This window comes from Gymnoscopelus braueri (assembly GCF_963280865.1).
Source record: "Gymnoscopelus braueri genome assembly, chromosome: 3".
Classification (NCBI taxonomy): Eukaryota; Metazoa; Chordata; class Actinopteri; order Myctophiformes; family Myctophidae; genus Gymnoscopelus; species Gymnoscopelus braueri.
Window position 1 is genome coordinate 11036111 of NC_137612.1, and position 19146 is coordinate 11055256.

General features: G+C 40.8%; 2 protein-coding genes across 2 annotated transcripts in view; one reads left to right on the plus strand and one right to left on the minus strand.

Moving 5' to 3' along the window:
• Nucleotides 1–19146, minus strand: part of LOC308082533 (AMP deaminase 2-like) — a gene marked incomplete at its 5' end in the record, with an annotated part of 557360 nt that overhangs the window by 372983 nt on the left and 165231 nt on the right. The window lies entirely within an intron of this gene.
• rdh20 (retinol dehydrogenase 20) lies at nt 12002–17460 on the plus strand (the record flags this gene model as incomplete). The annotated part of the gene is made up of 7 exons (XM_080424053.1): nt 12002–12128; nt 12545–12771; nt 13376–13474; nt 15139–15237; nt 16098–16243; nt 16835–16966; nt 17340–17460. The coding sequence occupies 7 exons, from the start codon at nt 12002–12004 to the stop codon at nt 17458–17460; spliced, it is 951 nt and encodes a 316-aa protein (XP_080280179.1).

Here is a 19146-nt window from a genome sequence, read left to right on the forward strand (position 1 = left end):
TGTCCCTCTAGGAACCAAAGAGTATCTTTCTCTGTCTGATATTGTCTGATATTGTTTCGGGGTAAGGGTCAGAAATACTATGTATTAATATTAATTCTAACATAACCTTCCAGCTGAGATTTCTAAACAATATTTCAGGGAGCCATTTCTGTCATCATTAGAGATTTTCAGGTACCAGAAATACAGAGACTGAATAGAATGAGATGAATGCCTTTGAAAAAGGAGAGTTGCTGAGTGGAGGAAGAGAATGGAGAGGAAACAGCACTTTACTTCCCATCCATTCCATAAGCTAATTAGATTATATTTACACCCCGTGCAACAGCATCCGCAAAACCTGACATTATGTTCATATATGAGTTTGAATGAAGTCTCTGACATTGCATAAATCCAACTTCACGCAACTCCCACATGCAAACCATATGGAGTACCATGTGTTTTGAAGGCCTTGCAAGTTTGATGTAAAATCCCATGTCCCGGTACATTGTGCTCCCCATCGGTAGCACCTGACTCCAAACATTATTATGTGAACCAGTATGTTGATTATATGGTACCCTGATGCTCTTTATAGGTTAGTACATCATATCATATCAAGCATGCTACAGACTGTTCATTCCCAGTGCTGGATACACTCTTTTATGTCTAATGAGAAATAAATATAACATTTTACCTAGTAGCCTATGGCTGTTTTCCATTGCTGCTGTCATTGTGCATGAGGTGAGGTAGAAGTATTTGCGCCTTTGCTTTAACAAACACTTGCCCCCATACTGAACGTCTGTCACTGTGGCCTCTGTAAACAAGAAGCCCAAATGACATGCTGTCAGACTGATATTAACCCACTTAAAGGGATAGTTCACCCCCAAAATGACCTTTTTTTCTCCTATCGATCAGTCACCCCATGGAGACTTGAATTCATGGATATTTTTTTAGTTTTTGTCGCATTCCTAAGCCAATAATTTGATGAGCGGTTCCGGTAGAAGACACAAAGAGTCTCCTTTGTGTCTCCTACTTGTGTCTCCTACTGGAACCGCTGCCTACCGGTCCGCTGGTCATCAAATTATTGGCTTAGGAATGAGACAGAAACTAAAACATATCCATGCATTCAAGTCTCAATGGGGTGACTAATCGATAGGAACTATCCCTTTAAGCCCTATTTTAAAATAGCAAAAATAGGCTATCTAAAACGTGTTGCATCGTGACACGTTGTGAGCTTGTAGATCGGCTATTTAAGCTATTTATGGGAAAAAATATTTTGAATATATTTGAAAATTTCTGAATTATTTTGTCTATAATGACATGACCAAAATAGGGACACCCAGGTCTTTCTCCCTTTTCTCTCACTCACACGCACTCGCTATCCCTCCCTCCCTCCCTCCTCCCTCCTCTCACTCTTCCTCCCTCCCCCTCATTCTCTCTCTCTCTCTCTCTCTCTCTCTCTCTCTCTCTCTCTCTCTCTCTCTCTCTCTCTCTCTCTCTCTCTCTCTCACAGTGTGTGTGTCTCCGTCTCTCTACTCCTGTCTATCTCACACACTTTAGTTACTGTCAGTTAAACTTTCAGAGGGTCCTTGAAAACAAACAGGTGTAGACTCAATACAGCGACCCATGCTGTTTCCATAGTGATAGTTGAAATGCCTGAATGCTGGCTCCCATTCATAAGGATGGAATCTGAAAAGAGTGAATGACTCAAAAAAGCACATTACTGTATATTCCAAAGGGCATGGATAGACTGGCACAAGTAAATATGATGCAAATCATTCATTCATTCAGTCAGTCAGTCATTCATTTAGTTATTCATCTCATTTCACACTTCCTCCACCATGACCTAATGGACCCCGACTCACAACTAAGCAAAGTTCCATTCAGCTTCTAATGTAAAGTGTAAATAGAATAGGGACAAATGCTGTATGTGTGAGTGCGTGCGTGCGTGCGTGCGTGCGTGCGTGTGAGAGCAGTGGTGTAAAGTAACTACGTACATTTACTCAATTACTGTACTTTTTTTTTACTGTACAACTTTGAGATATTTTTACTTTACTGGGGGTATTTCCAATTTTCAGTACTTTTACTTCTACTCCACTACATCTCAGAGGCAAATGTACTTTTACTCCACTACAATTATTTGAAAACTTTAGTTACTAGTTACTTTGTAGATATAAATGATTACATTATAGAACATACATTAACCACTTTAGCCCTACTTTATACCTAGGCTATTTGAAAATAGCCGATCTACAAGCTCACAACACGCGTTGTGAGCTTGTAGATCTGCTATTTTCAAATATTTTAGTACTTTTACTTTTGTTACCTTAAGTACATTTTGATACTTTTACTCAAATTTTGAATTCCGGACTTTTACTTGTAGCAGAGTACTTCTACATTGCAGTATTGAACTTTTACTTAAGTAAAACATTTAAGTACTTTTTCCACCACTGAGTGAGAGAGTCTGCTTAGGCTATATTGACATTTATGATGATGGTTTTAGTGCAGCACTATTTTACCTCACATTGGACTAACGCCAATACAGTCAGTGTAAAGACAGAATGATGCATTAAAATCTGTGGTGGGAAAAGTACTCAACTTTGTTTTTTACAACAAGGGTTATTTTATTAGTTTGTAATGATAATAATTAAAAGATGAGCGTTAAAAAAAATCACGTATTGCTTTCTATCGTTTTTTTATGATTTAGTGATTGTCAACTGGGGGGCGGGGGCATTTGATCCATTGGTAAATAGTCATGAACGCAGCCTCCGATTTCCGTGAAACTTTGTACGCACATCCCCACTAGGCCAAGGAGGAAGAAATGCCACCCTACATTTTTCAAATCAGCCTCATGGTGGCGCTGTAACAGGCAGATTCACGTTTTGACCTATAAATAGGCCTATTCATGACTATTTACCAATGGATCAAATGCCCCCGCCCCCCAGTTGAAAATCACTAAATCATAGAAAAACTTTTATTTGTAACAGAGTATTTCTATATTGCAGTATTGATACTTTTACTTAACGTAAAAACAATGTAGTACTTTTTCCACCACTGCACTGTAGTGCATACAGCAGTAGCTTTAGGATATATTAGCATGTCCTTGTGTCTATAAATATCATTCTGGGACAGACAAAGTGAGAGATCAGGTCAGCGGGAATGGCTCAGTTTCAATGATTTCTTTCGTCAAGATGTCTGTGTCATGCCGGGCTAACAAGGATTTTCAGGTCACAGGAAATTCTACAAAACACTGCCATGACCGATTGGGATTGGTTACACAATATACAGCTTATAGAATTGTGTGGAATACACAGCCTATTGGTTAAAAATAACATCAAACTGATGAGTAGTCAGTTATTAATATGCTACTGGTAATAAGAGGAAGAAATGCCAAAAGAAGCATGACAGTGATGTTTTGCATTCATCTTACAACAGACTAATTACATGGAAATGTATGACGTATTTGTAGAAGCAGGGCTCTCATGGTGGGCTCTCATGGTGGGCTTCAGTCAATACAGGCCTTTCTCTACATCATACATGGGCAAATGGCTGCCCAGGGGCCACATGCGGCCTCCACCTTCACTTAATGCGGCCTGCACGTTAATATTGGAATACTGATATATTGATTTCAGCAACATGCAAACATGACCCGCTTTAATTACTTCAGTCTATATTAGTAGCTTAATGACTAGTATTAAAATTCTATTGTCTTTGTTATGTCCAATGTATTTGTATTTAAGTTCATAAAGTTGACACAAAAGTATATAACTGAATGCATTTGAAATTAAATAAAAACGTAACTTTTCAAGATTCCAATTCAAAAGTAGAAAAAATTGCCGATCTACAAGCTCAAAACGTGTCGCACTGCGACGCGTTTTGAGGCTATTTTTTTGCTACTTTTGTGTGACATGGAATGCCCAACAGATTATGCAATGTGGCCGTCTGGAGTGAGTGTGCTGGTGGGCTAAGGATGAGCTGATTGTTTTGTAAAGTTTAATACTTTGTAACAATTGACTTTGTAGCTTTTCTTGTTCAACGTAGCACTACTAAAACTGTGACAAACACACGTATAGGCCTACAGAACTTAATATAGATTAACGGCATAGGACAATGAAGGATCATTTTGAGAGAATCTTCTCCCTTTACTGGCTGACAATTAATAAAGCAATTCTATACCAGTCTCGCCTATAACTTCTCATAAAACGAGATGGTTTGTATTAACATACCGCAATTACTGTCTGTTGTCTAGGGGTAGGGCAGGCTGACTAGGCTCCATAGGCTAAGCCTATCCTCCTCTGTAAAAATGTGAGAATTTGAGCCTATACATGTCTGCTTCCCAAAAGTGCGTCTAGCCAGACGCTGGAGGAGGAGAAGGGGGTGCGATGGGGCAAGAGATGTTCACTTCAATGCTGTAGCAGGCACATGGCTTTGGGACATTTTGGATCAGTTTCCCCTGCATTCTATTGCAAGCAAAGCTACGTCCAATCAAAGGAAAGCAGTTCCTAAAAAGTCTGAGCAACAACTTGGAAAAGTGCCCTTTCATTCAGAGAGATTCAGAGAGAACTGCTTAACTGCTTTACCATTCTGGATACAAGCACCACCTGGCCATCAATACCTGGCATGCATGCAGTGTGGTGAGTCACAAGTGAAACGACTGCAGGTGGTTCAATCTTTGTGCAGATCGAGCAGTTAATGGTATGAGAGATTTCATACACTGATTGCATGCAGACCATGCCTTTTAGCACAGTAGAGTGTGAAGGCTATCAGTCTTAAGAACATATGCACTGACAAGAGATCTTCATTGTTGTTGTCCAATAACTTGATGAGATGATTGAAAATCTCCCTAACTGTAAATGTAAAACCTATGGGTCACTGTCAGACTCAATTCTCTGTGCAATAACGCCATCCAGTGGTATCCTTTGTATTCACATAAAACGACTTGGTTTCCCTAGTCTACGTTTCCTGAGGAAAACGAAAGGGAAATATCATTGGAGAACCTCTAAATCAAGAAGCAAACATGCTCAATCCAATCAATTGTGATAGGCCTAGGCTTAGGCCTAGGCTATGATTCTCCCAAAACCAGACAGACCAAAAATAACCTGGTGCACACCTCCTGTTACCCTGTTTTGTCAATAGAAATTTTGCGGAATATTACGTTGCTTTATCATGATTACTGGCACTGCATCACCAATAATCACGATAACGCACACCCTCTCGTGTAATAGTGCTTCATTAACATCAGTGTTCATTTTGCCGACTAAAACTATGACGGAAAATGTTCGTTGACTACCTTTTTTCACTGACGAAAACTAAATAAAAACCAAGCTATGATACGATAAAACTAGACTAAAACGTTAGGGAGGGACTAGTGAAGATCATAAGAGATCCAGTAGAACTAATAAAAAAAGAGTGCCAAAAACGGCTATAGCCCTTTTTTCTAATCCAAACGTTGAGTGCCAAAAAAGGCTATAGTTTGTTGAAAAACAAGACCAGGAGACCTGGTTCTGCCAGACCCAGAATAAATTCCCTTTTATGCCCATGTATGGACGAAAGGGGGACGAAAAAAAGACAGACTTTTATGCCCATGTATGGACGAAAGGGGGACAAAGCCTCATGTAGGCCGACCCCTTGGGTCTGGCAACAAGAACAAAAAAACAAAAAAACACAGAACCGTAGATAATGTGTTCCAAAGATTTACTGCTCCATTCACTTCCTAGTTAAAGTATTTGGGAAATATTCTGTGTTTTACTATGTATTTTTGGCGAAACATGCTATTTTCAACTGGCTGCAATTATGGAACGGATTACCGCGATTGGATTTTTTTCCCCAATTCTACGAGACTCCTGTGTGTGTAATGAGGGGATCACCGTGAGGACGGTGATCACGGAAAATATTTTGTGACTACTTGAAAAGGTAAAAGAATCGTTAAAAACGCTGGCACTGGCTGTACCCTGTTTTAAAAAAACTCTGGCACTTCTCTGACTCACAAGTCATTTTATGTTTCGTTGCGCTCGGTGTTGCGCTCTGAAAATAGCAGATCTACAAGCTCACAACGTCTCGCGCTGCGACGCGTTGTGAGCTTGTAGATTGCCTATTTTCAGTATGCAACCAAGTGTAAAATCAGCCATTACGACGCCATCAAGGCACGACAAAATCAACTGTAGATTTAGTCGACTAAAACTAGGCTAAAACTAAAACTTTTCAGGTGACTAAAATATGACTAAAACTAAATTACATTTTATTTAAAAGACTATGACTAAACTAAATAATTTTTTTGTTGTCAAAATGAACACTGATTCATTAACATGCCATACCTGGCAGTGCTCTGGTCGGGTTCGAAGCACCTCCTCTGCCTCCCCACGCCCCTGCGACTCCATGCCGTAGACCATGGCCACGTAGCGGTCTGCCCTCTGATGTAGCTGCACACCTGAGGAACACACATCACCACAAACATCTTTTAAGCAAGGGATAATTGACGGCAGGGCGGTCATTGTTTAGAAATAAACCCCCGCAGTTGAACCCATTATCTTGATATTGGTTTACGAGTCACATGGCTGTGGTCCAGGGACGCAGAGGGCATTTTATTTTTGGGGAGTTCTTGTTACTTTTTCGGTTAATTTTGTTAATTCGGTATTATTTTCCCCAAATTATTTTGGGGGGTCCCCAGATGATTAGCTCATTTTATTTGACCATATTGGCCAAATTGTCAAATATTACAAAGATTGTGAAAATATATATATAATCACAATATTTATCTGTGGAACCGAGTCAAACTAAATGTAATGCCTACAATTCCAAGTGCTTGTCGGGGTGGGGGGTCCCCAGTTCAAATATGATTATTTTGGGGGGTCACGGCCTGAAAAGTTTGCCACACAGGCCCAAGAACCGCTGGCCACAACAGCAGCTGACACCTCCAAGGCTTCCTGGGTGAAGGCAAGATGGAGTGACCACTAGTGGAAGGCAGCAGAAGCCATCCAGGCTTCACCGGTACATCATTGAGGATCCCACAGATGTTCCTGGTCACTACAGACTGTGGAACATGTGATGACCAGCTGCCCCAAATACCGGCCACCGAATGGTGATCGTGGCCTAGGCCAGGGGTTCTCAACCTTCTAAGGACGCGACCCCCCGAAATATTTTTTGAACTGGGGACCCCCACCCTGACAAGCAGTTCCACAGATAAATATTGTGAAAATAGCAAATACAAGCTCACACCGCCTCGCAAGGCAAGGCGTTGTGAGCTTGCAGATCGGCTATTTTCAAAACTAAACTGACAGAAGACTTCAAGAAAACCAACAGAATGTGCTTACAGTCATATATTTTCCAAGGCTTATCAAAATAATTAAGAATAGATGCTGGCATGCTCTCTCCTCTGCTGTCTTGCAAACACTGAACACATACTGAGAAACAATGGCAAGCTCAAAGGATCAAAAGACATAACATGGTGCAAACCTAGACATACACAAAACCACCACTAGAAGGCTATAATGCACACTAACAGTGGGCAGAACAGTGTGGTTCTTATTCTTAACTCATTGACTGCCAGAGTTAAAACATAGTCTATGCTGCCCTTGCCAGCGAGTGTTTTCACTAACTTGTGAAAAATCATAGATTATCCGCCACAACGATGGATCCGCCGATCGCTTTAAAAGACGTAGGGGGGGGGTCTCGTAGACTCGGGGGGAAAAGTTTGTGCCGCCGCGATGGTCCATTCCATAGTTGAGGGAAGTTAAATGAGGGGTGGTCTCGCCCCAAAACAGCAGAAAGAAGAGAAAAGGGCTTTTTCTTTTTTTTTTACACAGAAGTGGACATGCTGTTTTTTAGCGATCACGTGGTTTTGCTGCTTCTGTGCCTCTGAGGGACTCAGATGGTGATGGTGGCGGGTTGGCAAACAGCGCCATCTAGTGGAAAACCACTGAAAACACCAAAAGACGTCAAACCCTTAAATAGCAGTCTGGGCCTTTGGGGAAAAAACAGTCAAAACCTGTCAATGCCAGAAATCTCAGAAAACCCTTAACTCCTGGAATGAGTTAAGGATTGTCTGAGGTTTCTGGCTGACTGGCTGCCAGGGGAGAGGGTTCTGTCTGTACATGGGCCATGCAGGCAGGGTCAACACACAGGACAGAGCACAACCTGCCAATACGATATAAACCATCCACGCAAATTGTTGAATGACAAAGCCATAAATGAATCCAATCACCGCTGAGACAAGTATTATCCATTGGAAAATCGTTTCAGCAAGCTTCTGGCCTTCATAATCCATAGGTATTTGAAGTGAATGGAATATTGACAGCATATTTGACAGCATCTCTCAAATAGTTATCTAGGGCCTCAGAGCGGTCACTGTCACTGCTGTGAGTCGATGTGACCTCCTCTTTTATAGACGGAATTTGAGTGGTCATGGTTACATCACTGTATTTGCGTGCACATCGTGGCAGAAAATCGGCAACTACCTCATGGCAGATTGCATTGTGGGCACTGGGTAATGGTCGACGACTTCAAACTCGGCTCAAGCATCGCTGAGACCCCAAGGGCCAAGTGGGAAGTTGGTCGGATCATCGGATCTCACAAAATATCTATAAAATCACAAATCCTCATATATGTAGTATACCCTTTTGTCATCAATGGCTCTCTATATAGCTTGATCTTCCCTGTGCATCATAGACTGGCATGGACTCCATATTTGGGCATGCCTGACACGGAACTCCATATATACTGTATGGGCATAAGTGGGACGCAGAGAGACAGATACGGAAATGTCCATATGGGCATAAAACGGACACAGACAGAAGACAGACAGGTACACTGGGTTCTCTGACATGGGTACAATGGGTGATGCTTTTCCAACTTGGTTCCGACTCGTTAATCCCAGAGGGTAACAGGAAAGGTTCTGGGCACAGGTTCTGGGCACTAGGGAAAACTGGGCACCCAGAAGAGTGGGCACTAGGGAAATTTCGGCAACAACTCAGAGTGGGCACCAGGAACTGGTAGTTCACCCAAAAAATGACTTATTTTCTATCGATTACACACCCCATGAAGCATTGAATTCATGGAGATTTTCTTTTCTTTGTCGCATTCCTGAGACAATAATTTGATGACGGCGATCTCTCTGGTAGGAGACTCAAAGAGTCTACTTTGAGTCTCCTACCAGATACATTAGCATCTTTCCGCCGGTAATCAAATTATTGGCTTCAGAATGCGACAAAAACTACAAAAAATCTCCACGAATTCAATGTTTCATGGGGTGTGTAATTGATAGAAAATAAGTCATGCAAGACTACAATGTCACAGACAGGCCACCTTGTCTTGTTTTGAGACAAAAATATCTTTTAATGTCTTTTCAATTGTAAAAAAAAAAAGACATCTAATGATGGTGTATAGCAATAGCTTGAGCTTCCGTGTGCAATCTGTATGGGTAGTAAGTTACTAGAGTGTACAGTTTGCGAGACTGTGTCTGTGGGCTATGGATCCGAAATTTGAGGCTAGTCTGGAGGCCGGGTATAACTCCATATTTGGGAAATATGTGGGGGACATATAGAGACAAACGCTGTTCTAGACGGCTGACCTCTTTGTGGCCGTGACGTAAAAACAGCTGTAGCGAAGCAGCAGGGTATGGTTTTTGAGCTACTTATTCTTCTTCTTCTTAAGGACTTTCTGAGGTTTCTGGCTGACTTCCCCGCCGTTCTCTGGTACCGTTGGCTGCCAGGGGAGAGGGTTCTGCCTGTACATGGGCCATGGAGGCAGGGTAAACACACAGGACACAGCACAACCTGCCAATACGATATAAACCGTCCACGCAAACTGTTGAATGACAAAGCCATAAATGAATCCAATCACCGCTGAGACAAGTATTATCCATTGGAAAATCGTTTCAGCAAGCCTCTGGCCTTCATAATCCATATGTGTTGGAATTGAATCGAATATTGACAGCATCTTTGACAGCATCTCTCAAATAGTTTGCTAAGGGCTCAGAGCAGTCGCTGTCACTGCTGTGAGTTGATGTGACCTCATCTTTTATAGACGGAATTTGAGTGGACGACACGTCATGGCGTGAACATTGTGGCACACTGGACGTCATGACGGGTACACTGGGTTCTCTGACACGGGTACAATGGGTAATGCATAACGGGTCGGCTGCATGCTTTTCCAAATTGCATCGTTCCGACTCCTTAATCCCAGAGGGTAACAGGAAAGGTGGGCACCAAAACATTCTGGGCACTAGGGTAAACTGGGCACTCGGATGAGAGGGCACTTCGGGGTGAGAAGAGTGGGCACTAGGGAAATCTGGGCACCAACACAGAGTGGGCACCAGACCCCGGAAGAGTGGGCACCTGGGGAAATACGGACACCAAAACTTGAATACTTTGAAGTCGTAGGGTTCATGTCCACAGAACACATTTTGTACCTGTCTAGCATGCGTGTTACTGGAATGCAACTATATTCAGATCATTCCCCCCCCCCCATCCAAAACATTTTCTGACAGATGTTTTGGGGTTAAGGTTAGGCATAGTTCTGTGAGGTTACGGTTAGGGTTAGGAATATATTACTGAGGTTAGGGTTAGGATTAAGGTTAGGTTTAGGCATAGTTTTACTGAGGTTAGGATTAAGGTTTGGCACAGTATTACTAAAAGGTGCCCAGTCTTCCCCCATAAGTTGTCCACTCGTCCTGGTGCCCACTCTTCTCTGCCCACTAGTCTCCCCCTAAAGTGCCCACTCTGCTCTAGTGCACAGTCTTCTCGCCCAAAGTGCCCACTCTTCCTGGTGCCCACTCTTCTCTAGTACCCACTCTTCTCCCCCCAAAGTACCCACTCTTCTCGCCCAAAGTGCCCACTCTTCTCACCCAAAGTGCCCACTCTTCTCGCCCAATGTGCCCAGTCCCTGATATAATGTAGTAGGCCTATATCATGTAATCTGCTGTGTGCCATCGTAGGGGCAATTTTACTTTATATTACAGAACGGAGACCAAAGTGGGCTATAAAATAATTAAACTCACTCCACTATTAGGCTATCAGGGGGTGGGGGCTGCAGCTTATCTGTACAAGTTTCCTTAAACTAGAAACAAAATACACTAGACTAATCTAAGTACTATAATCACTACTTTACACAAACCTTGATGGACCATTAGCCTTGGATCAAGACTATCATAGATGGATGTTATCGATTTTTGCACCCCCCAGAGTGCCCTGGACTTTCACCTGTACTAAAATCCGTATTTCTCCGAACATGTACAAATACAAAATATAAGGTGCTTACCCGGTTGCCCCAAATGTTAACTCGGCATTCGGAGTCTTTGTGCAATGTATTAGCCCGTATTTCCCAACAAATAAGTGTTTTAATCCCGTCTGTGCCTGAACGCCCTCGTTTACTTCCTGTTTACATTGAGTGTAATTCCGGTTTTTACCGGATGCGCCCCGTCACTACCGCCCAATGAAGGGAATTTTTGACAGAATCCGACACAGACGGGAATCCACGGGATTAAAAACACATATTGAAACATACGGACTAATACAGTGCACATGGGTTCCTAATGTCGAGTTAACATCCGGGGCTACAGGGTCAGCAGCACTTTATATATATTTTGGATGTCCAGTATGGATGTCCAGTGACAATTGGGGGGTGCAGCCCAAGAAAGACTATCATAGATACAAAAGTAAAAGTCAGACTCGATAGTGATCCAAGGCTACTGCTGGAGTAACTGGACCATTAATGACACACAAGGCGGGGAGTGTGTGACGCTCTAATCCCCGCGTCAGACTTTACGATTTATGCACGAATTATGATGCACAGCCAGGGTTTATAGTCTATCCCAGCAATCAGACAAAGAGCCCTTCTATTGGTGGCGAACGTGCATATCCTTCTGATCCCTGCAGCCACGCTGGCAAGTTACATAAAATAGAGTAGACATCCATCCAATCCAATCCTATGTCATCATATAGGCTACAGTCAGGAAAGCTTGTCGGTCTGCTTGTTTGGCTCTCCTGACCCTGAACGGTTGTACAGTATATAGGCTGCAGTAGTGTGAAGCGTCATGATTGTTATAGTTGACCTATTGCTGATGCTGATCGACTTCACCTACTCCATCCTCAGTGCCATCGTGCAGACGGTTCTTGGCCCACGTCTGAAGAGCATAGATGGAGAGCTGTGTCTGATTACAGGTAGGGCACTTGGCTGTTTGTCTGTCACGATGATTATGACAGTCACTCAAATAATTGCGATTAACGGTTTACTTGTGTTTTTGTTGTTTAAATTTACATTTCTGTTTGGCTTAAGGCTTTGAAGTTGCACATGGCAGATATGACACATAACCTAAATATACAAAGAAATGACTGAGAAATATAATAACTTTATACTTAAAAACATTAATAGTGGAAATAGCCGATCTACAAGCTCAAAACGCCTCACAATGCAACATCTTGTGAGCTTGTAGATCTGATATTTCCACTACTTCGGTTTTTTTTTTTAAATATACGAACATTTCTCAACATTACGATGACAACATCATTGCGATTATCTCAAATAATTGCGATTTATAGGCGATTATTTTATAATTGTGACAGGCCTATAATTACAGGGGCCGGGGGCGCGTTGGGGAGGCTCTTCGCTCTGGAGTTCGCCAAAGAAGGGTCGCACCTGGTGCTTTGGGACCGAGACACCGGCACCAACGAGCGGACCGCCGAGCTGGTGCGGGAACTGGGTCTAGTCAATGTACATTGCTACACGGTGGACCTGTCCCGTCGCGAGGACATCTATGAGGCGGCGGGACGAGTGAGACGCGAGGTGGGGAACGTCACCATATTGGTACGTATATACAAGTAAAAAGTCCAAGCCTATCACCAGAATTGTTTACTGTAGGCCAGACGTCTTCAACAGGGGGCCCGGGACCCCTAAGGGGTCCTCACTAAAGGGGGGCTGCCAAATCTTCATGTGATTTTTTTATTATTACATTAAGCATTTGAACCCTAGCATCCCTATTCTGAGAACTTTAGCCAAAAATACCAGATGAGCTTGTAGATGTGGTGTGGTGTAGAAGGGGAAAAGAGGGGGAAAAAGTTTAATCTGAAACACAATGTTATACAATATAGAGGGGGTCCCTGCTTCATCTCTCTCTCAGCTAGGGGGTCCTTGGGCTGAAAAACGTTGAAAACCACTGCTGTAGGCTACATATTTTTCTTTTTACTTGTTTATATGATGTTTTTGCATAGTATTGTATATTTGTCTGTCATTAAATGTTTCCATGAATTGAATACACATGGACCCCAATGGAAACAAGCCACAGTGCTTTCTTACCTGGGTTTTAATCCTTTTAGCATCCTTTTGTATAGAACTGTACTTCATGTGCTTTTTTGGGGAAACTGTTAATAAAGTATCCAATCAATCAATCAATCAATCAATCAATCAAAAGGTGAACAACGCAGGAGTGGTGGCGGGACGGAGGCTGCTGGAATGTCCAGATGAGCTGCTGGAGAGGACGCTGCTGGTCAACTGCCACGCGCTCTTCTGGGTGAGACTTTTATGCTCTAGTAAAGTAAAAGTACTAAAAATTGTACTTAATTACAGTACTAGAGTATATGTAATTAGGCCTAGTTACTTTCCACCACTGACGCATGCAATGGCAAATTAAAGGTATAGGCTACTGTTAGTGTTATTTCTTGTAAAAATAACTGTAAAATTAACAGGACCACAAAGGAAACAAGCCCTATATATTTTTCTGTTATCCTTTTAGCATCATTGTATAATCGTACAACTGTACTATTTGCAAACTGTTAAATTATTCAAGTTGTAAACAGAATACATTTTAAGTTGGGATACCAATTTTATCCAACCAGGAGAGAGATCTTACACAGTAGCTACATAGGATAGAGGATAAGTGAAATTGGAAGTGATTGATTAAATACATTGGAATACTACAGCCTACAATTTAAGCTGACAAAATGGGTAGCTCTACTCTCTCCTGATCAGATTAAATTGACAACCCACCTGATGTATTTTCTGTTTAGTTAAAGAGGAGACATTAAAAGATTTTAAAAAAAATAGCAGATCTACAAGCTCATAGCACGGCACCGAGTGCCGCGCTATGAGCTTGTAGATCTGCTATTTTTTAATAGCCAAAGTATAAAATAATGGTTAAAATCTAAAATGAGTTTGACAGATGCTTTTTCCCCGGTCTTGAAGTGTCAATCAACATAATGTGAAGAAACCGTTCACTGCGGGGAAGTAGTACACATTCCAACTGTACTATCAAATCTCAAATTGAATTGCATCCTATTATGTAAGTCGGTCTATATTCAGTTATTCACTCATGGCCTGGCCAGTGTGTTTGTGCACTGATGTGTGAGCAGAGAGCAGGCCACTGTCAGCTAGGCTGCACGTCACAACGTCACCAAAGGAGTGTTCTCTTGTGACTGCATTGAAATAACGTGAGTGGTGGTGGTGGGCAAACAAAGGGAGTGAAGGCATGTGATTCTGTTCATGATCCTCTTAGTGTAGCCTCAGTCCTATTATGTCCAATATGAAAGGGTAAGCCCCTCCAGCGATTTAATTGACATTTTCATTCATCTTTTTTTCCCCTCTCACTTATTTAATTTCAGTGCTATTAGGCCTTTCTAAAACAGTAAAACAGAAAAGTAGTACAATTTAACAATTTTACTTTACTGGGGTATTTCCAAATTTCCAGTACTTCTACTTCTACTCCACTACATCTCAGAGTCAAATATTATACTTTTACTCCACTACAATTATTTGACAGCTTTAGTTACAAGTTACTTTGCAGATTTAGATCATTATTACAAAACATACATTAACCACTTCAGCCCTATACATATTTCGGCCATTTGAAAATAGCCGATCTACAAGTTCACAATGCGTCGCTATGCGACGCATTGTGAGCTTGTAGATCTGCTATTTTCAAAAATATTTGTATACATTTTAAACATTTGAAAACTAGTGAAATGTGACATTCTACATAATAAGTACATTCTACTTTTGGTATCTAAGTACATTTTGATACCAATACTTTTGTACTTTTACTCAAGTACATTTTGAATTGTGGATTTTGTTTTACTTGTAACAGAGTATTTCTACATTGCAGTATTGATACTTTTATTTAAGTAAAAAATTTGAGTACTTTTTCCACTATTGGTGATTGTTTACATTTCAAACCCACAGATGACGAAGGCCTTTCTACCTCAGATGAAAGCAAAGAACCATGGCCACATTGTGACCGTGGCTAGCGCACTGGGGCTGTTCAGCACTGCATGTGTAGAGGTGAGACCAGCATACAGTAGAGCTGTTACTTTGTAATTTAATGTTTGCTCATAAAACGCTTCTTATCAACAACACTGGTGTTCAACCTGTAAGCCGTGAGGATTTTGCAAGTGGGCCCCAAACTAATTGGCATAACACACCAAGACTTTAATGATAACATAACATTAATAGCCTATACTATATTAACAACCCATTAAGACCTGACACCGATTCTACAAATGTCTTCTGAATCAGTTTTCTGAAACAGTTTTCTGAAAAACCTATGTTTCTATATCAGTGGTGCTCAAACCTTTTCACGTCAAGGACCCCCAAAATGATATGTATTTGGCCGTGGACCCCCATCTCAAAATATGTTGTTCCAGGGACCCCCAGAAGCAAAGATTTGAGTTAAAAATGTTTTAAAAGAATATAAATATATTAATTTGCACACATTTTCTCGATTTTTCAAAAATAGCAGATCTACAAGCTCGTATATCTGCTATTTTTGAATAGCCAAAGGGTAAAATAATGCTTTTTAGCTAAAATCAAAAAATGACACAGATAAGTCCCAGGTCTTATTGGGTTAAAAAAATAATGGCATTTTTTCTTTACAATTTAAATTGTGATACCGATAGATAGGAACTTAATGTTAGTTCCATTGATTTAAGGCGGAACACAAATAAACATGTTCTGAAAATGCACTCTGTCCACCCATCTGTCCACTTTAAATGGTCCGATAGGTGGACCGGCGCCGCAAACACTTTTTCAAGTGGGCCCTGATCCAGAAAAGGTTGAGAACCAACTGTCCTAGAATCCTTGACAAAATGATATATTGTACGATTGTACGATTCATTCCAATGCTTTTTTTCTTTCCCCTCTAGGACTATTGTGCCAGTAAATTTGGAGCCGTTGGGTTCCATGAGTCACTGGCCCACGATCTTCATGCAGAAGACCTGGATGGCATCAAAACTACATTAGTCTGTCCTTACATTGTAGATACGGGCATGTTTGCAGGGTGTGAGATCAGGTGAGCTATTAACTCTTTCAGACCGAGAACGCATCTGTGTAATTTTAAGATTTCTTTGGCTATTCAAAAATAGCAGATCTACAAGCTCATAGCGCGGCACTCTCTGTGCCGTGCTATGAGCTTGTAGATCTGCTATTTTTTTTTAAATCATGAAAATGTGTGCAAATCTTTCAATATCTGTCTTTCCATAGCGAACATTTTTAACTCTGTTACAACTTCTGGGGGGTCCCTGGAACAAAATATTTTGAGATGGGGGTCCGCCCCATCTAATATCTTTTTCAAAAAACTAGGATTTAGAAGACATTTCTAGAATCCCCCCAGAAGCAAAAATTTGAGTTAAAAATGTTTGCTTAAAAATATATATATATATTCAAAGATTTGCTAAAATTTTCAAGATTTTTCATAAATAGCAGATCTGCAAGCTCATAGATCTGCTATTGTTGAATAGCCAAAGAAATCTAAAAAAGACAGAGAATCTGTCCCGGTCTTAAAGGGTTAAGGACTTTGAGATTCATTTTATTTTATTGGCGACACACTGAACTTAAAAAGTACATAATGTAATAATTTTATTTTCTGTCTGATGTCTTCCAGGAAGGAGCTTAGAAGTCTAATCCCTCCCCTGGACCCCCTTTACACTGTGCAACAGTCCATGAATGCCATCTTAGGTGACCAGCAAATGATCTGCATTCCTCGCCTCATGTACATTCCCTTCCTTACACGAGCGTAAGTATTCTCTATGATTCAACTGAAGAGACAGCAGGTGTCAAAGAAAATATTAACCCATTAAAACCGGGAAAGCATCTGTGTAACCACTTTTAACCATATTTTGTACTTTTGGCTATTCAAAAATAGCAGATATACAAGCTGCGTCACTTGGTGACGCCTTATGAGCTTGTAGATCTGCTTTTTTTTTTAAATATTGAATTTTTTTGCAAATCTTTGAATAAATATATATTTTAAAGCTAACATTTTTAAACTCAAATATTTTCAGATGGGGTCCACAGCCAAATACATACAATTCTGACATGAAAACGTTTGAGAACCACTGACATAGCAACAAACAAGTTTAAAAAAAAATTCCCCCCCCATTTTCTAGACTGCTGCCATGGGACGCAAATGTTGCAACCTACCGCTTCATGGGAGGAGACAAATGCATGCTGCCTTTCATCAAGAACGCTGAAGAGAAGGGTTCCAATGGACATGTACAATCATCCTAAGATAGTCGTCAAAATGGCTCAACTCTTTGCTTAAAACCATTTTATGTGGCGGACCAATATATATACATACCAAAGGCTTGGTTGTGATAAAGGACATTCTGTTATCTGGAAGGGAGTGCCCAATTATCTAGTATGCATATAATGTAGCACTCCGGCATACAAGTTGGGCAATGTCTAGTTTTGTGTACAGTGCTTATTCTTGGGTTCGCCAAGAATGACATTTTAACACGAATTCCCTTTTATGTACGGTATAAAATAAAATGTATAGTGTTCACTTGACGCATTTTACATTTTTGCTCATGAGAATATGTGGACAAGTTCCACAAAAAAAAATGACCATAAGTATTATAATCAGGATAAACGCAATACAATGACAGAAGTTTTGACGGTCAAGAGACTGAAATGTAAGTGTGCTAAACAAGTGCCTCTTTTTATTCACATAACAGTGCGGAAACAAAGATCAGACATTGAAGACAAAGCTAGGTTACATGCAGAGAAAAAGATGAAGCATTACTGCATGTTGGAAACACAAAGATTACAATATTCGACAGACAAATAGGAATTTAGGCGTACAAACAACAAAGAAAACATTTCTCATCAGATACACATTAGCCTCACATGGCCAAACGATCAGTGATCTCCACCAAGGCTACTGATACGTGTGGGAAGATCGCAATTCAACGAATGGGCTTGGATGCCTGAGAAACGATCGTAACAAACCTAAGCTTTGAAAAACAAACCTGATACAATCCCATATGAAGGACTGCCCTTAAAGGGTAAGAACACTTTGGTAGAGGTTTGGGTTGTGTAGTTAACTTGCCATGATGTAACTCCAAAGGTGGGCAAGAAATCAAAAATAATTGCTCCATTGATTAGAAATTGATAATTCAAAAATATGCTCCTCATTGACTTACATTGTATGGTAAAACAGCTCTCAAAGTCACTCTTTTAGCACATAAATGAACACAAACAAAGCTGATTCAGACAATATAGAGCATCACCAAACCCAGTACTGTTTGTTTTTTTAATAAAAATGTCAACTTCCTGTTGATTTTACTATTTGAAGATCTGGATCCGGATCCGCGGATCCAGTCCAGGTTTTCTACTTATTAAAAATGGCAAAATCAACAGGAAGTTGACATTTTTATATAAAAAAAAAACAGTACTGGGTTTGGTGATGTTCTATATTGTCTGAATCAACTTTGTTTGCGTTCGTTTACATGCTAAAATTGTGACTTTGAGAGCTGTTTTACCATACAATGTAAGTCAATGGGGAGCATATTTTTAATTATCAATTTCTAATCAATGGAGCAATTATTTTTTATTTCTTGCCCACCTTTGGAGTTACATCATGGCAAGGTAACTACACAACCCAAACCTCTACCAAAGTGGTCTTGCCCTTTAAGTCTTTGCACTGGTTTTGTGAAGCGATTATTTAGATTTTTTCCAGCATCATTCCACCCAATTTTAGCCCTTTCACTGAACTTGGATGCCTAGATGCATCAGTAGCCTGACCGTCTGGCCATGCTACGATCAACGTTCCAGAACACCTCTGAACCTTGTTTCAGTTGCCGTCATTGAAACAAACAGACACATTTGTTAGATGAAACCTCAACCCAAATCCTTGTTGAAGGTAGCCTTTCAACTTGCCACTATGATGCGAGAAAATAACGCAGAAACAACAAG